This window comes from Monodelphis domestica, chromosome 4, assembly GCF_027887165.1.
Source record: "Monodelphis domestica isolate mMonDom1 chromosome 4, mMonDom1.pri, whole genome shotgun sequence".
Classification (NCBI taxonomy): Eukaryota; Metazoa; Chordata; class Mammalia; order Didelphimorphia; family Didelphidae; genus Monodelphis; species Monodelphis domestica.
The window spans coordinates 321,385,280-321,401,968 of NC_077230.1; the positions used below are offsets into that span (position 1 = coordinate 321,385,280).

General features: G+C 35.3%; 1 protein-coding gene across 1 annotated transcript in view; it reads left to right on the plus strand.

The window, feature by feature from the left end:
- The first annotated feature begins 228 nt into the window (after positions 1 to 228).
- The window catches only part of SUCLA2 (succinate-CoA ligase ADP-forming subunit beta), a 57,662-nt gene continuing 41,201 nt past the window's right edge, over positions 229 to 16,689 (plus strand). The window contains exons 1-2 of the mRNA XM_007495430.3: positions 229 to 582; positions 11,607 to 11,784. Coding sequence (XP_007495492.2) covers positions 493 to 582; positions 11,607 to 11,784 — 268 coding nt within the window. The 5' untranslated portion in view covers positions 229 to 492. The remainder of the gene's footprint in view (positions 583 to 11,606; positions 11,785 to 16,689) is intronic.

Here is a 16,689-nt window from a genome sequence, read left to right on the forward strand (position 1 = left end):
CAGCTTTTAGACAGAAAAAATCTAATCACTATATTTTAAGAAATTCTGCCTCCACTTAATACATGAAATCATATGACAAACTCCCTATTAATTGTTCTGTTGGTCTACTGACTTCTGGATCCTAACCTGGGAGGTTAAAGTGCATAGGACTAGTGTAGGGTCAGCCCAGGGCAGGGCAGGGCTGGGCTGAGGATGGGCATGAGGGTTCCAAGGAGTAACGCCCACCCTCGCTTCCTGTGGCCGCCCGCGCCAGTAATTCTTTCGGTTAATACACCAGCACCGCCTCCCACAAGGCGGCGCCCGGATATCTCACAACCATAGAGTTTAACAACTCTCCTCCCCGGTAATCGCTAGTCAGGGGAAGCTTAGGTTGAGAGGTGCCTCCGGGTCGTTGGGGGGTGGGGGGGGGATAGAGCAGCCCTCCAGCCAGCCTGAGGTCTTCGGCTTCAGGCGCCTGCGCGGATCACGGCGGGGTCGGCTTCAGCTTCAGATATGGCGGCCTCCATGATCTTCAGCCGGCTCTCTGCTGCCTCGGTACTGAGGAGCCACGGGCCCCAGACAGCACTGCGGGCCGCCGCCAAGGTACTGACGGCTGGCCCTAAGGAGGAGGGACAGCCGGAGGATGTCGCAGGGAGGGCTGGAGGCTGAGCCTCGGCGCTCCGAGGTCACCTCGTTCCCGGTGACATTAGTCCCGGTCCCGGCCCCTGGGCTGTCTTTCGGTCCGGGCCTCTGTTGCTTCCCGGCCTGCTCGGGCCTCCAGATGTGGGGAGCCGCACGGAGGCCGGGGCGGCTCCTCACGGCAGAAGGTCAGGTGGTGGTAGGGAGCAGCCGGCGTCTTCCCGGCCCCGTGCCGCTGGGCTCTGGCTGCCGTCTCTCCTGGGGTGGGGGCTCAAGGGGGAGGGCCGGAAGGAAGAAGGGGGGAATGCCCTTCAGATGTACTTCTCAGGGAGCTGTCACTAGTGGGCGGGGTGGTCAGGGAATCCTGAGGGCCTTGTTTGGGGAGTTATTGGGGAGCCCTTTCTCCCCTTCTCCCGTACGTTCCCAAGTGAGAAAACATGGAAATCATTTTTTTTTTAAGGACACATCATAGGCCAGACTTTACAATTTATTTGAATTGAGATGCACAGGACCATACCCCCAGGAACATATGCTTTGCTACACCTGATCTTCGGACCCGTGGTCCGTCTAATTTTTAAGACACTTTTTCTCAGCCATCACCGGGCTTGGAGAAGGGCCTTGTTGCTTTCCTTTGTGCTTACTTATGAAGTTTGAAATGTAGCCCTCAAACATATTAGGCTCCCTAATCTATTCAGGATGCACTGTCTCTGATTTTAAGTTATTTATATCTTTGTTTTCTGATTAGGCAGTCATCTTGAGTCATCTTTCCTCCTCCAAATCCCCACCATCATTGTAGCTTGTCCTCCGAACCTTCTTTAAAGTTTTTGTATTTTGGGGGGCTATAATTCAATTGGAAAGCAAATTGCAAATGCCAAAGAAGTTTCTTAGTTTTTTAAACTTAATAGTAAACATTTATTAAGCTCTTATGCTAAGCAGTGAGCATACAAAAAGAGGCAAAAGACAGCCCCTGCCTTTTAGGGGCTTACAGTCTAATGGGGAAAACAACTTGTAAAAACAAATATATACAAAGCAAGCTATATACAGGATAAATAGGAAATAAAAGAGAGAAAGCTTTGGAATTAAGAGAGATTGGAAAAGGTGGGACTTTATTGGGATGTAAAGGAAGCCAAGGAGGTCAGTAGTTGGAGCAGAGGACAGAGAACATTTCAGGTATGGCAGACAGAATGCCTAGAGTATGAGATGGAGGGTCTTATTCTTGGAACAATAAGTAGGTAATAGATAGTTGCTGGAGTTTGACATGATCAGACCTGTACTTTATGGACTATCTTTTGGGGGCTAAATGGAGGATGGCTTGGAGTGGGAAGACACTTAAGTTAGGCTGTTAAAATATTATAAAGGCAGGGGAAAGGGGCCTGCACTTAGAGTAGTGGTAGAGTAAGAGGGAAGGGGAGTATTAGATATTGCAAAGGTGAAATTGACAGGCCTTGGCAATATCTTGGATATGGGAGTGAGAGACTGTGAGGAACCCTGCATGATTTATAGGTTATGAGCCTGGGGGACTTACAGGGAGGGACTGGGAGAATAGTGTTGTCCTTTACAGTAATCAGGAAAATAGGAGTAGGGGAGGGTCTGGAGGGAAAGATCATAGGATCATAATATTTGAGCAGGAGGAAACTTTAGAGGCCATCTTGCCCATTTAATTAATTTTATAGATGAAGAAACTAAGGCTTAGAGTGGTTAAATGACTTTCCCAATTCATATAGTTGGCATCAGAGGTAGGATTTGAGCCTCATTCCTTTGATTTTTAGTTAATATTATTTTTCCTTTTTCTCATTTGAATAAGAGATATTTAGGCTAGTTACTTGTTGCTTTATTTTGCTTGTTTTTGTTAGAGGGGGCAGAGGGAGGAGGGAGGATGGTGTTGGGTTGCAGGAATGAATTTCAAGACGGGTAAAGTAGATGGCACTTGATGATTACACAGATCAGGGTAAAATGCTTTTTAGGAAAATCATCCTTTTGGGTATCAAATGCAAAAGTGTTTTTGCATTGCTGTCTTAATTTATAACTGGTGAAAATTCAAATTTCTTCTTTTGGAGTTGTGACACTATGAGTTTCAATCTGTACTTTTACATCCAAAAGGAATTTAATTGGCTTTATGTATTATAGTCATTAAATTGTTGCAAGCAATCTAAATTATATTTAATTTAGAATTGTCATCTTTGGGCCAAAGAAGCATTAATCCATGTCTAAAAAGTTTTTTAAAATTATAAATAATTTTCAGTTTTAATCTCTTAAGTTTTATGCTTTTGATCATATACTTATGTTTTAGATAATTATGTCATGGAATTATTTCAGATTAGTATTACCATAATAATCAATACAACTCTTCAAGGAATGCCAAATTCTAACAATATAAAATAGATATGCTATAGAACACAGCTTCCCATTGAATTGTTTTGGAAGTCTATATGGTAAGAGTTTTCAGGAAGCCTTTGAGGGGATTGACTTCAAATGTGAATAAACATTAAATGAAGCAAAGGACAGTTGAGGTCCCATTATGTCTATATTGACTCTAGCCTACCAAATTCAGATGGCTGCAAACATTTGCTTTTCTCCCATTTAGGCTGATAGCATGTAAACCCTGTGAGAGCAGATAATTGCATTTGAGGTTGTGCCTTACTGCATTTAGAGTCCATGCAACCTTTCCTCATTCTGATAATTGAGGCTTTGACCATTCTCCCTTGGGCAAATCACAATTTCTTAGCATTCCAGGTTGTTAAGGCTCTTAAGTTCTAGAGGTGTCAACCTGTATTGGTAGAAGGAGTTGATTCGTAGAAGGAGTTGACTTATCCAGGAGTTGCCTATATTAGTAAAATTGTAGAACTCTATCCTAGCCAGAGAATATATCACCTATTATATAGTATGTGGCATTTTGCTGTTACTGTTCATTTGTTTCAGTATTGCCTGGATCTTCCTGACCCCCTTTGGGATTTTCTTGGCAATGATACTGGAGTGGTTTGCCACTTACTCCATTTTACACATGAGGAAACTGAGGCAAACAGGGCTAAATTATTTGCCCAGCATCACACAGTTAATCTTTGGCCATTTTTGAATTCAGGAAGATGAGCCTTTCTGATTTTAGGCCTGGCACTCTATCCATTGTGCCACTTAGCTGCCCATGTGTGGCATGTAGTAGGCACTTAATAAATGTTCCATTAAAGTGGCTTCCTATTAGTAGTATTGATGCTAATATGCTAAAGTATGTCAGATCTCTATAATTTCTCTACTGTCTTTGATATTAGGGAACATTAGAAAGGGTGAGAAAAAAGCAGATAATAAGCTATTCTTCATTAAATGACTATTATTTAGCAGATGGAGTTGGAGATAGAAAAGAGATAGTCCTAGGAATCACTGAGGGTTTAAGTAAGGCCAAGGCTAAAGGCAATTGAGTGTTAGGATAGTAGGAAAGCCCTATTCATTTCCCCCACCAAACAGGGAGAGAATCTTTTTTTCTTTGCTAAAGCAGTACTTTTAGGGAGCATAAAAATTTCCTTCATTTTTCTTAAAACTTTTTGGGTCAGCCCTTGTGATAATAGTTATTTAAAGGACTGGTTTTAAGTTTTGTTTATTCAGATCTTGGTTTTAATGGCTATCATAGCTGAAAAAGATACCTCATAGTGATAAAATAGATCTGGATGGAAAGAAGTATTTTGTTGGCTGTACTTACTAAATTTTAGTATTTATTTTTCAACCCATGTACCAATTATTTAAAGATTTTTGTTGAAATTTACTTTAGCACATTTCTGTCTTCCCAAATGTCAATTTTTCTTGCAAACTAGTTGGAAAGTGCTACATTTTTATATGTTTAACTGATTTCCAAATCCACTAAAACTCTTTTGTTTGGAATATTTTAAAACAGGTTAGAAAATTCTAGAACTGACAGGACCTCAGAAGATTTTGAGGCCAACCCCCTAATTTTAGAAACTAAGACATATGGAGGTTCTATGACTTCCTTAAGGTCACACAGAACCAGAATTTGAAGCCATATTCTCTGACTCTAGAGCTTAATGGATGGAAGAGGCTTCAAGGAACACCTTGAAAATTAGAACTAAGTTTTCTGTGAACATTTTTTCTTGCTTTTCCTGTACAGTACTCCATATTTTGATGAACTTTTTGAAGGAAAAATGGTACAAGAAAATAGCCAATTAGTTGTGGTACAGAAATCACGAATCTTATCAGACTACAATGAATCAAGTTAATAGATTAAATTGTATTTAATCATGATTTCATTTGATGTCTGTATGTACAAAATTGATTTTGCTCTTCGTGATACATTTAGACATTTCTCTATTTTTCTAAGTTTTTTTTTTCCTGGGTTGAATTTAGCTGTCAGATATTACCACTGGAACTGAAGATTTTCTTGAGCTAGCTGACAAGTTTATACTTTATTTGCTAGATCTATGATTTCATCAGGATAGACACTTTTTTCTCTAATGTACATCACATTACATTCTCATCCTGTGTGATTCTTATTCATATTTTTTCACATATACTCATCTAGTGCACTGGAGGTTTTTCTTTGATCATTTGATCTCTCTGGGATTTGGATGGCTTACCATCTGTCATTACCTATTCCTACTTCATGAGACAGTGCTATTAGTGAAAATAGTGCTGAGATTGGAGTCAGTGAACATGGGTTTAAATTTAAATTCCTGCTCCACCATTTATTTCCTGTGTGACTTGAACACCTCATTTAAAATACATGGGACTCAGTTTCCATATTTACAAAACAAGGAATTTGAACTAAGTGAGCTCTAAGACCTTTTATAGCTCTAAATTTATGCTCTTTTGACCTGTTTACCCTCTTTTCTGATAACACAAAATTTCAGTAATTTCTTAAATTCTTCTCAAATTTAAGTCACACATAGTATATTGCAAAATATTTATACCCATTCAGCATGTATTTTTACATTTTTTATACAACTTGTAATTTTGATTCTTAGGAAATGTGCAGCTACATAAATGGCATCACTGGACAAATCTTGGTATTAAAAAGACAACAAGTACAGCTAGTTCTCCTCCAACTTTCCCTTCCACTTGGGAGGCTCATTATTACCCTTTCCCCTCTCCTGGGGTCCCAGCTGACTGGCTGAGGGAAGAGTAGGGTAGTTTACCTAAACTGAGAACTGTCTGTGATTTGACATCATTAAAAGCACCTTCAGATTTTTCACTTGTGATCAGTTAACAACTCATTTATCCTAGGCTAAGCTCATTCCACTGAAGATCCTTTCATGGTTATGTGTATGGAATAACTCTTTGACTGCTCAACTAGCTATATATATTATAATCTAAGCAGTATACATTTGTAATCAGTTTTATTTTTCAAGTGTCAATTGCTATGTCAGTCTTTGACTTATTAGATTAGTCTTGTAATTGTACCTCAATGTTAGATTTGTAAATTTTATTTGACTATTGCCATTCTTCGTTAAATTATTATTAATTTTTAAGAGTGAATATAAATTCTTACTTTACTTTTGATATTACTGAGCTAAATAGAAGTTAAACAGAATTCTTGCATGCTTATGGAGTAAAGTCCTAAAACTTATTTTTCTCTCTTCTCTTTCACAAAATGACCAATGTGGATAAATACTTTACATGATTGCACATACAAAATCTATTATCATTTTGCTTACTCAATCATTTTGCTTTGCTCAAAGAGGGATGAAGGGAGGGAGAGAATTTGGAGGTCAAAATTAAAAAGAATTAAAAAATTTATTTTTACATGTAATTGGGAAAAATAACACATTAAATGTAAAAACAAAATATATCAATAGACATTTAAAATTTACAAAAATCATGACTATGATTAGATGCATAAAAAGCCTTTCACAAAATAAAACACTCCTATTAAAAATTCTGCAAAGCATAGGTATGAATGGATTTTTTTCTTAAAATGATAAACATCTACTTCAAATTGTCAGCAAGTATTATTTATAATGGGAATAAGCTAGAACCCTTCTCGCTAAGATCAGGAGTGAAACAAGGATGCCCATTATCACCACTATTATTTTATTACATTAGAAATGCTGGTAATAACAAGAAAAAAAATTGAAGGAATCAGAATGAGCGGAGATGTAATATAACTATCACTGTTGCAGATGATATGATGGTATATGTAGAAAATTCTAGAGATTCAACTAAAAAAAGTTAGTTGAAATTATCAAGAATTTTGCAAACAAGTAGGAAATAAAATAAACCCACATAAATTATTAGCATTTTTATAGATCACTAACAAAGACCTGTAAGACGGGATAGAAAAGTGATACCCCATTTAAAATAATCACAGACAAAATAAAATATCTAGAAGTATACTTGCCAAAACAAATTCAGGAACCACATGAACATAATTATAAAACACTTTTTATACAAATAAAGTTAGATTCAAATAACTGAAGAACTGTTAGTTGTTCCTAGGTGGGAGGAGCCAATATAATTAAAATGACAGTCCTACCTAATCTACTTAATTCATTGTTTTCTCAATTAAGTTACCAAAAATTATTGAGCTAGAAAATAATAGCAAAATTAATTTGGAAGAACAAAAGATCAAGAATATCACAGGAATAGGGGCAGCTGGGTAGCTCAGTAGATTGAGAGCCAGCCCTAGAGACAAGAGGTCCTAGGTTCAAATTTGGCCTCAGACATTTACTAGCTGTGTGACCCTGGGCAAATCACTTAACTCCCATTGCCTAGCACTCTTCTGCTTTAGAACCAATATGTAATATTGATTCGAAGGTAGAAGGTTTGGATTAAAAAATAAAAAGAATATCACAGGAATTAATGAAAAAAAAATGTAAAGGAAGGAGATCTAGTAGTTCCAGATTTTAAATTGTACTATATAGCAGTAATTTTCAAAACTTATCTTGTAAAATAAGATCAAAATGGATACATTACCCAGATCTGAAAAATCCTAAGAAAATTGGAGGAACAGGGAACATTTTATTCATTAGATTTATGAATAGGAAAGTAATTTGTAAAGACAAGAGATAGCATTGTGAGATGTGAAATGGATAATTTGGATTACATTAAATTAAAAAGTTTTTGTACAGTTGAAACTAATGTAGCCCATATTAGAAGGAAAGCAGGAAATTGGGAAAAAAAATTTTACAGACAATTTCTTAGATGGAGTTCTTATATACAGTGAACTTTATCAAATATATAAGAATATGAGCCATTCTCCATTTTATCAGTAGTCAAAAGCTATGAACAGATAGTTTTTGGAGGAAGAAATCAAAGCTATATATACCATATAAAAAGTTCTAAATCATTACTGATTAGAGAAATGAAAATTAAAACAATTCTCCCACTTATCAGACTGGCTAAAAAATGATAAAAGGGCAAAATGACAAATGTTGAAGGAGATATGGAAAAATGGGAACATACTTTTGGTAGAACTGTGAACTGATCCAACCATTTTGGAGAGCAGTTTGGAATTATACTAAAGTTAAAAAAGTATGTATACCCTTAAATTCAGTAATGCCACTGTTGGGTCTGTTTCTCAAGGAGATTAGGGAAAAAGGAGAAGTATTTATATGTTCCAAAGTATTTATAGCAGCTCCTTTTGTGGTTGTAAGGAACTGGAAATCTAGGGGATGCTCATCAATTGGGGAATGGCTGAACAAGTCATATATGATGGTGTTGTAATACTGCTTTGCTATAAGAAATAATGAGCAGGTTAATTTAATTTTTTATTTAAAAAAAATTTGTTACATTAAGATTTCTAGGTTATCTCCAATCCTCCCTCCCCTCCTTGTATTAGAGAAGGCATCATTTAACAAAAAGATATGTTTAAAATTAAAAGATATATTTAAGATTAAAATTAACCTGCTTGTCATTTCTTACTAAGAAGATGAGCACGTTAATTAAAAAAAATTTGGAAAGACCTATATGAAATTATGAAGAGCAAAATTGGCAGAACCAAGAGAACATTATATACAGCTACAGAATTAATATTTGAAGACTAACTTGTGAATATCTACCTCCAGAGAAAGAACTGATGAATAGAAACACATAAAACATAATTTATATATACAAATTTTTTGTCAGTTGATGGTGTGGGTTCTGTGGGAGGAGAGGTGGGGAAGGAGGAAAGGAGGAGGCTGAGGAGGAGAAACACCTGGGAATTTTAATGTAACCAACAAACAAATTAATTAAAAAAGTTTTTCTCTATTTGTCAAGATAAGAGCTTCAACCTGGGGAAAGTTACCCTGCTTCCTCCTTTCTGCCTTTTCTTTTTTTTCACTATTTGAAACCTCTTTGAAAATGCATGGACTCATCTTTTTTTCCTTTTAAGTCAATTACTTAAGTATATACCATTGTGACTATTTTTATATCTCTGTGAAGCCCAATATGATTTAGATGATCTGTGACTGCGAAAAATGTGGATTTCAAGACTGTGAATTGCCAAAACTGTAAAGATAATTTTAGTGTCTTGAATTAAATAAAAAATAAGTGGTCGCCATGGGGAAAATTCCCAAATATGAAATACCCAAGTCAGCTGGGTTTTATGGAGATTTTAATTAATACTAATGAAGGAATTAAGGGAAGGGAGAGAGACAGAGTAAGAGGAAATAGTAGGAAAGGGCCTAGGCCAAATGGCTAGAGAGACTAGTCAGTCTTTTATCCACTCACCGCAAGATTTTGTCCCAAGCAAAACTCCAACTAAGTTCAGAGAGCCAGCTCCTCCATACTTACTCCCAAACTCCAACTACCCTCCTTCTACCTCAAGCTCCTTCCTTTTAAAGAAAATTTTCTCTTGTGTCACCTCCCCTAAATTTTCACATCTCCCAATCACAGTAGACGTTTTCCCCAGGACTGATCATTCTTAGTTCACATCTTTTTTTTTTATCACATTCTCTGATTAGATTATATCTTCTGAGTATTTCACATCTCTTTGCAAAGCTTGCCCTTTGTAAGTTGCTTGACCTTTTAGTGATTAATTTAACCTTTATAGGTACTTAGCACCCTTTTATATTAGATCTAAAAATAGACCACCTAGCTTAAGGTTTTAGCTTCACAATAAGTATGAGTTGGGGACTGTTCATTGTTTAGTAAGGAGTTTACAACTTTATCTTCCCCTAAGGCACTAAGTATGGGTGGAGTAATGTTAAAATTCCCAATACTTTCCTGATCAAGTACCTCCATTGTTTAAATGGGGAATAGCTTAACCAAATCTTCTAAGGTATAGCCTGAGCAGTTTTAAGATTCACAGATCAAAATTTAAAATAGCTAATGTTAGAAGTACTTAACACTTATTTTTCCCAGCTAAGAAATTGGTTACATACATTTTATTTTTGTTGTTTCCTACTTATATGATTTTTGGACTTTTTAGAAAAACCTCATAAAATACTGATTGGTGTTTTTTGATAGGTAATCTTTCTGGTGACTTGAAGTGTTTTTTAGTCATAATTTTTTCAAGTGTGATAATGATAGCCTAGGTAAGCTGAGTTTTGTCTTGATGGAATTTTGTACCTTCTGTTTGTAGGTCCTTGTGACTTCTTATCTAGACAATTGAAATAGCCTCCTAATTGGTCTTTTTGTTTCAAGTGTTGCCTGATTTTAGTCCAACCTCCACGTAGCTAAATTAATTTTCCTAAAGTGCAGGTCTGACCAGTAATTAATTCCCTTAGTAAATTACAGTGACTCCTTGTTGTCTCTAGAATAAATAATAATTATACTGACTTTTAAAGAACCTCATAATCTGGTCCCAACCTACCTATCATGCCTTAGACATTTGGGCATTTTGACATGTAAAAACAGAAAATGATACATAAAATTACAGATTTCTGTTATGTACAGCTTGGTTTTGTTTAATATGTAATTTAATATATAAGTACAATTGTAACTTTTAATGTTGCGCTGCTTGCCTGAGTTCCTTAACGATCTTCTAACTGTTTGTTTTTTGCTCAATGACTCCCTTTTTCTTGTCTTTTTTTGGGGAGGGCTCTTCTCTCACCCTTTACCCTTCCATGACCATCCCGATTGGAAAAAAGAAAAACCAAGTCCTAATAAATATGCATATTCTATTAACATTTCCCATATAGGCTATGTCTGAAAATGTATGTTTTATTCTCTATCTTGAGTCCATCATCTCTCAGGAGGTACATAACAGTTATCACTAGTTTTCTAGAATCAGAGTTGATAATTTTGTTGATTATAATTCCAAAGTTTTTCAAGTTTCAAGTTTGTTTTTCTTTATAATGTTATTAAATTGTTCTGGTTTTCTTCATTGTGCATTAATTAGTTCATGCAGGTCTTCTCAAGTTTCTCTGAAATATACAGTCATATACCATAATTTGTTAGCCATTCACCAGTAAGTGGGCATACCCTTTTAGTTTCCCATTTGCTACAACAAAAAGTGCTATAAATAATTGCTGCTTATCAATCTATTCCTGCTTTATTTAATCTCCTTGTATAGGATTAAGGGTTAAGAGGTAGACAGGTGAGTGACTTTTTGGGTATAGTTCCAAATTGCTTTTCAAAATCCAGTAGGGCATTAGTGTTTGGTTTTCCTGGAGCTGCTTTTCTTTTGTAATTACTTTGTTGCCCTTGCTAACCTGATGGGTGAGAGGTGGAATTCGGAATTGTTTTAATTTTCATTTCTCTGATTATTAGTGATTGCAGCATATTTTTAAAAATATAATTGTTGATGTATTTAATTTCTTCCTTTGAAAATAGCTTATTCATATTCTTTGACTATTGGAAAATAGCTTCATATAAATGAGTTAATTCCTTGACTATAAGACCTTTATCAGAAATTTGCTGCAAAGATTTTTTCCCCACAATTGCCTTTTTCATTTCTAATTTTAATTATTGGTTTTATTTTTGCAAAAACATGTCTCCCTTTAAAATCTACCCCTTCCCATTTGAAACTTTTACATAATTATGTGTGGTTTTTCTTGTGTGCCTGTATGTATATACTCACACTCATATATATGAATGAAGAAAGTAACTTGTCCTGCTTTTCCTAGGTGCTGGGATGTTCTGGACTATTGAACGGCTTCCAGCTACAGCAGCAGCAGCAGCAGAGGAATCTCTCGTTACATGAATACCTGAGTATGGAATTGTTGCAAGAAGCTGGCATCTCTGTTCCTAAAGGACAAGTGGCAAAATCACCAGATGAAGCTTATGCAATTGCCAAAAAATTAGGTATTAAATTAAGAAAAACTTTTGCCACATAGACAAGGGAAGTTTGATACAATGTGAACTTTTTTTTTTGTTCTTTAATGTTCCTGGTAAGAACTTTCTTAGCTTTTATTTTATGTCTTTTACCTTTCCTTCTTTAAATGACAGTCTTATTTTCACTAAAAATATCAGGTGAAATTTAGATAGTTTTTGGTTGAAATTCTATAGTTCATTAGTACAGTGGTTATGTAAGTGACTTATGGATGGCACTTAATTCTATAATCTAGAAAAAAATAAAATATAAGTGGTTTTAAGAAATATATTTTATATCAAATAGTTTGTAACTGAAAGGATGATGATTGCATCCATGATATCCAATAATTTGTTACCAAAATGTTTAAGTTAAACTTCATAGGTACCTTCTTTTTGCCATGAAATGAAAATTTATAACTTAAGAGAAGTTGAGCTAAGAAAAATTGTACTAACAATTTAATAAATTAATTTAGTTCACAAATTAAAACATTTTGAAAATGTTAACCACAAGTGGTATTTTGTTCTTTAAGATGGCATTTTCTGTTTTTCAAAACTGTGATTAGTTCTTTAGTTGGAAAAAAAATCAAGCATTAGTTTCAGTAGGTGAATATATAAGCTAGTCATTTTTAGAGTAAATTTCTTTCTTAAATATATGTAGCTCATTACTATGTTAACTAATTTTCAATCCTGTTAAATGTTCTTGTTCTAGATTTTTATTTTTTAGTACTTTAAGAAATGTATGAAGAATTGTTACAAATGTTTCCTAATTTAAAGCTTTTGCAGACATTTTTTTTTAAATTTGCCTCCAGAATAAATATCTAGCTAGAAGATGTAGGTATTGGTTTATTGGTTTGCATCTTGATTTTCCTTACTCTTTTCAAAAATTACTTAATTTCAGTTTTAAGTTTTGGTGACTTTTAAAATATTAATTACTCTTAAACTTAACCTCTGTTTTTTGCATACAATAGTCATGATTTTTCTCTGTGTGAATGTTTTGTTGTTTTAAGAGTTTGCCTATTTTTTTCTTGTGCATCATATAACTTTTTTATTTACTTCATTTTTGTCCACACTACAGACAGCAGAAATCACATTAATTTCTGTGAAAATAATTGGTTGTGAATTCACAATAAATTTTGTAGATGACATATAATTGCTCAAATAAATTTCACTCAACTCTTAATGTTTGCATTTCTTATTCAGTTGAGGTATTTTCATCAAAAATCTTTAAAAATTTTCTGTTCTATTAAAGGCCTATCTCTTTCCTACCTTTTCCCTCCCCCACCTCACCAATGATTATACTTGGTTTTGCAGAGTAAGTTTTCTTGGTAGAAAGCCTATATCTCTTACCTTTAGAATGTTGTATTCTAGGATCTCCTTTTGGTAGAAGTTTCTAGGATCTTGTGTGGTTCTGACTGTAGTTCCTTAGTACTTGAACTTCTTTTTTTGGATTGCTTGAAGCTTTCTCACTGACATGGGAGCTCTGGATTTGGGGTGTTGTATTCCTGGGACTTTCCTTTTTGTCTTTCTTTCAAGAGTTGGATTCTTTCCATCTTCTCTTTACCCTCTGGTTCTGATAAATCTGGGCAGTTTTCATTCTTGAAATACAGGACATCCCAAAAATCCCACTGCAGATTTAGCAGTTTAAAACTACACCCAAGAAAAAAGCTTGACCACCCCACCTCTCTTATAGTTATTGTTTCATTTGAAAAAAAAAAGAATTCTTATAAAGATCAGTTGAAATAACTTATTTAAAGCACATTGCAAAATTCAAAGTGCTGTATTAGTGCAAGCTATTATTATAATTCAGAAGACTCAGAATTTCATTAGGGTGGGTGCTTCCTCCACAGATGCAGTTTGTAACCCATCCATGCTTTAGTGGATGGTTTTTCAGTTGCTTTGGACAAAAAAGTCATCGTCAGATTTGGGGAGATAAAGGGACCCAGATATTCTTCTGGTGCTTCAGGGGAAGTAATAGAAAGTATTCCTAATTCTTTATATTTTGTTGTAGGGTCTTTTGAGTATTTTTTAAATCTTGTATATAAATGATATTATGTTTCATTGTTTGTCAAAGCACATAAATGGAATTTAAATCTTTGTTGAGTAGTTAGATTGCTAATGAGAGTAGAGAAAATTGTGAAGATAAAAATTATATATATCATCTGGTGAATATCAAATGAGGCAATATGTGTTTAGTACTTTGCACAACTTAAAGTGCTATCTAAATGTTAGGTATCATCATCGAGTAAGAAGGATAGAGGACTGAGACTGTCAGAGCTTATGTTGGTGGCCTCAGTCGTCTCAGTAAGGTAGGAGGTCATTTGCTGAAGTTGAACAATTGTAATTGGACAAAGGGTGAGAGTATAAGTTTGGAAATATTATTTTGGAGGATAAGACTGAGACTCATTAGAGCTGAATGATTATTGAAGGGCAGCAAGGGCCCAGCTAAATAGTGTATCAAGAAGTAAATATCTTCTGATGTGTCTGGAATCCTTAGTGAAAGAAAAGCTCCCCCCCTAAACCTTATCTGAAGCAGAGGTTTGATCTCATGAACAGGAATTTGACTTATTCTAAGAGGAGTTTAGCTTTTGAGAGAGGAAATGAGAGTAGTTTGAATATGATTAAGGGCATAATGGTTTCCTTGAAAGGAAGAGGGATTCAGTTTCTACTTTTTAAGGGATGTGTGATAAAGCACAAATAAACCAGGTAGAGGCATGAGATTTGCAGAGAAAAATCCTGGAAAGTATTTATAGTACACTTGTTTTTTGGGGGTTTCTGATTTCATTGTGTAAGTATTTTATTGTTAAAAAGTTGCTAACTCCTCAGTGCCCTTTCATCCTGTTTAATTCTTGTCCATATTTTCTTATAAATCATCCTTGAAGGAGTCTAGTATATTTGCTGATTTTCCTCCTTATTTTTTCTTATCTTAGGATCTTAGGGGTACCATTCAGATTCATAGATCTTATCTTTCTCTTGCTCTGACTGACTAACCTCTTTTTCAGATTATTAATATCCTTAGAATATTTTTATGCTAATAACTATATATAAATTATCATTGATGATATGCTAAAGCTTTCTTCCATTCACCTTTTATCTTTGTTGTTCTTTGATTTCTCTATAATTATACTCTTAGGATTATAATGTTTAATGATTTCGAGTCATATATTGGAAAACTATAGAGAGTAAAGAGAGCCTTTTGTAAGAGCTAACAGTTTTAGATCATGGAAAACACAAAATAACTGCACCATTTGCTAAATGATGATTTTTAAATCTCTTTTTCCTTCCATTCAGTTTTAGGTTTTGATCATTTTCTGTTTGTAGTAATTGTCTAATATACACATATTGGTAGGTCAGTTTAATTGTCTGTTGATTGTCATTGTTTGAGTGGACAGTACATAAATTTTATCTACTTTATTTTTCTAGTATGGATTGTTGGAATAATCTTTCACATTGTCATTTTTAGTATTTCACTGAAGATGCTTGATTGTATTTCATACTTTAAAGAACACTCCTAGCAGTAGGGAATTCAGCTTTATTTGAATTTTGCATTTGACAAATTTTGTGATTGTGATGAACATTTTTTGATGAGGATTTATCTTTCAGTTTCATATATTCATTTAAAGTCTCCAGCAACCTATTGGATATCTTGAACTGGATGTTCTATAGACATCTTAAACTCAACATGTCTAAAATTGAACTCATTGTTTTCTCCCTCTAATCCCATTCCTTTTCCTGATTTTCCTGTTAAGGTTACCTCTCGCCTAGTCACCCAGCCTTGGTGTCATCTTGATTTCCTTGCTCAATGGACCTATATCAAGTCTGTCTTCAAGGCCTGTTGGTTTTACCTTTCTAACATCTTTTGCATTTATCTCCTTCTCTTCACTTTGGAACAGGCCCATATCATCACACATTTGAACTATTGCAACAACTTTTTGGTTGGTCTCCTTGTCACAAGTCTCTTTATACTCCTGGCCATCTTCTACTTGGTTGTCAGAATGATCTTCCTAAAGCACAAGTGTGACCTTATCATTCCCCTGCTTATTCAACTCCACTGGTTCCTTATCACTTCCAGGATCAAATATAAAATCTTTGGTTTGATATTCAAAGACCATAATAACCTTACTCCCCTGCGCCCACAACTTTTTAGTCTTTTTAAACATTAGTTAACATTCCCTACTCCCTTCCCACCTCTCCCATTTCATGATACTGACCTCTTTGCTGTTCCTCAAACAAGATGTACTCCTCTTGGCATTTCCATTGGGCATTCCCTATCTTGGAATTCTTTCTCTCCTCATCTCTGACTCCTTGCTTCCTTCAGCCTCAGCTAAAAACCCACCTTCTATAGTGTGAAAGGGAATTTTTATTCCTTTTGTCCATTTTAAGTTAATCAATCAAGAACTTAAAGTACCCCTACTTAACACTTAGAAAGTCACTAACAAATAAAGTTCATGCCCTCAAAGGCCACAAGCACTGCCCCCACTTGGGCAGTGCCAGACAAATTGGGAGGCTGTGATTGGTTCCTGTGAAGTGGGAGAGAGACAGGAAGTGACATGGAGAAACTTCTTATAAAAAGCCAGCCCAAGGACTCCTGAGAAGGCATTTTAGGAGGAATTTGGCTGAAGAGGAGGCTTTTTCTACAATTCATTCTGCACTTTATGAAGATACATTTGGCATTGGTGAGTCCGGCTGAAGAAGCATTCTGTAACTTGAGCTGAAGGAAGAGACTTACACTAGTGAGACCCTTGTTGAAGAGGCTACTGGATTTCCACATGGAGATCAGAACTTTGTCAGGGAGTGAGATGAATTTCTTCAGATAGGGACTCTAGGGTGGTAGGTTAGGAAATATTTTCTACTTCCCCCATACATTTCCTTCCTTTTACTATATTTATATTAAATTAA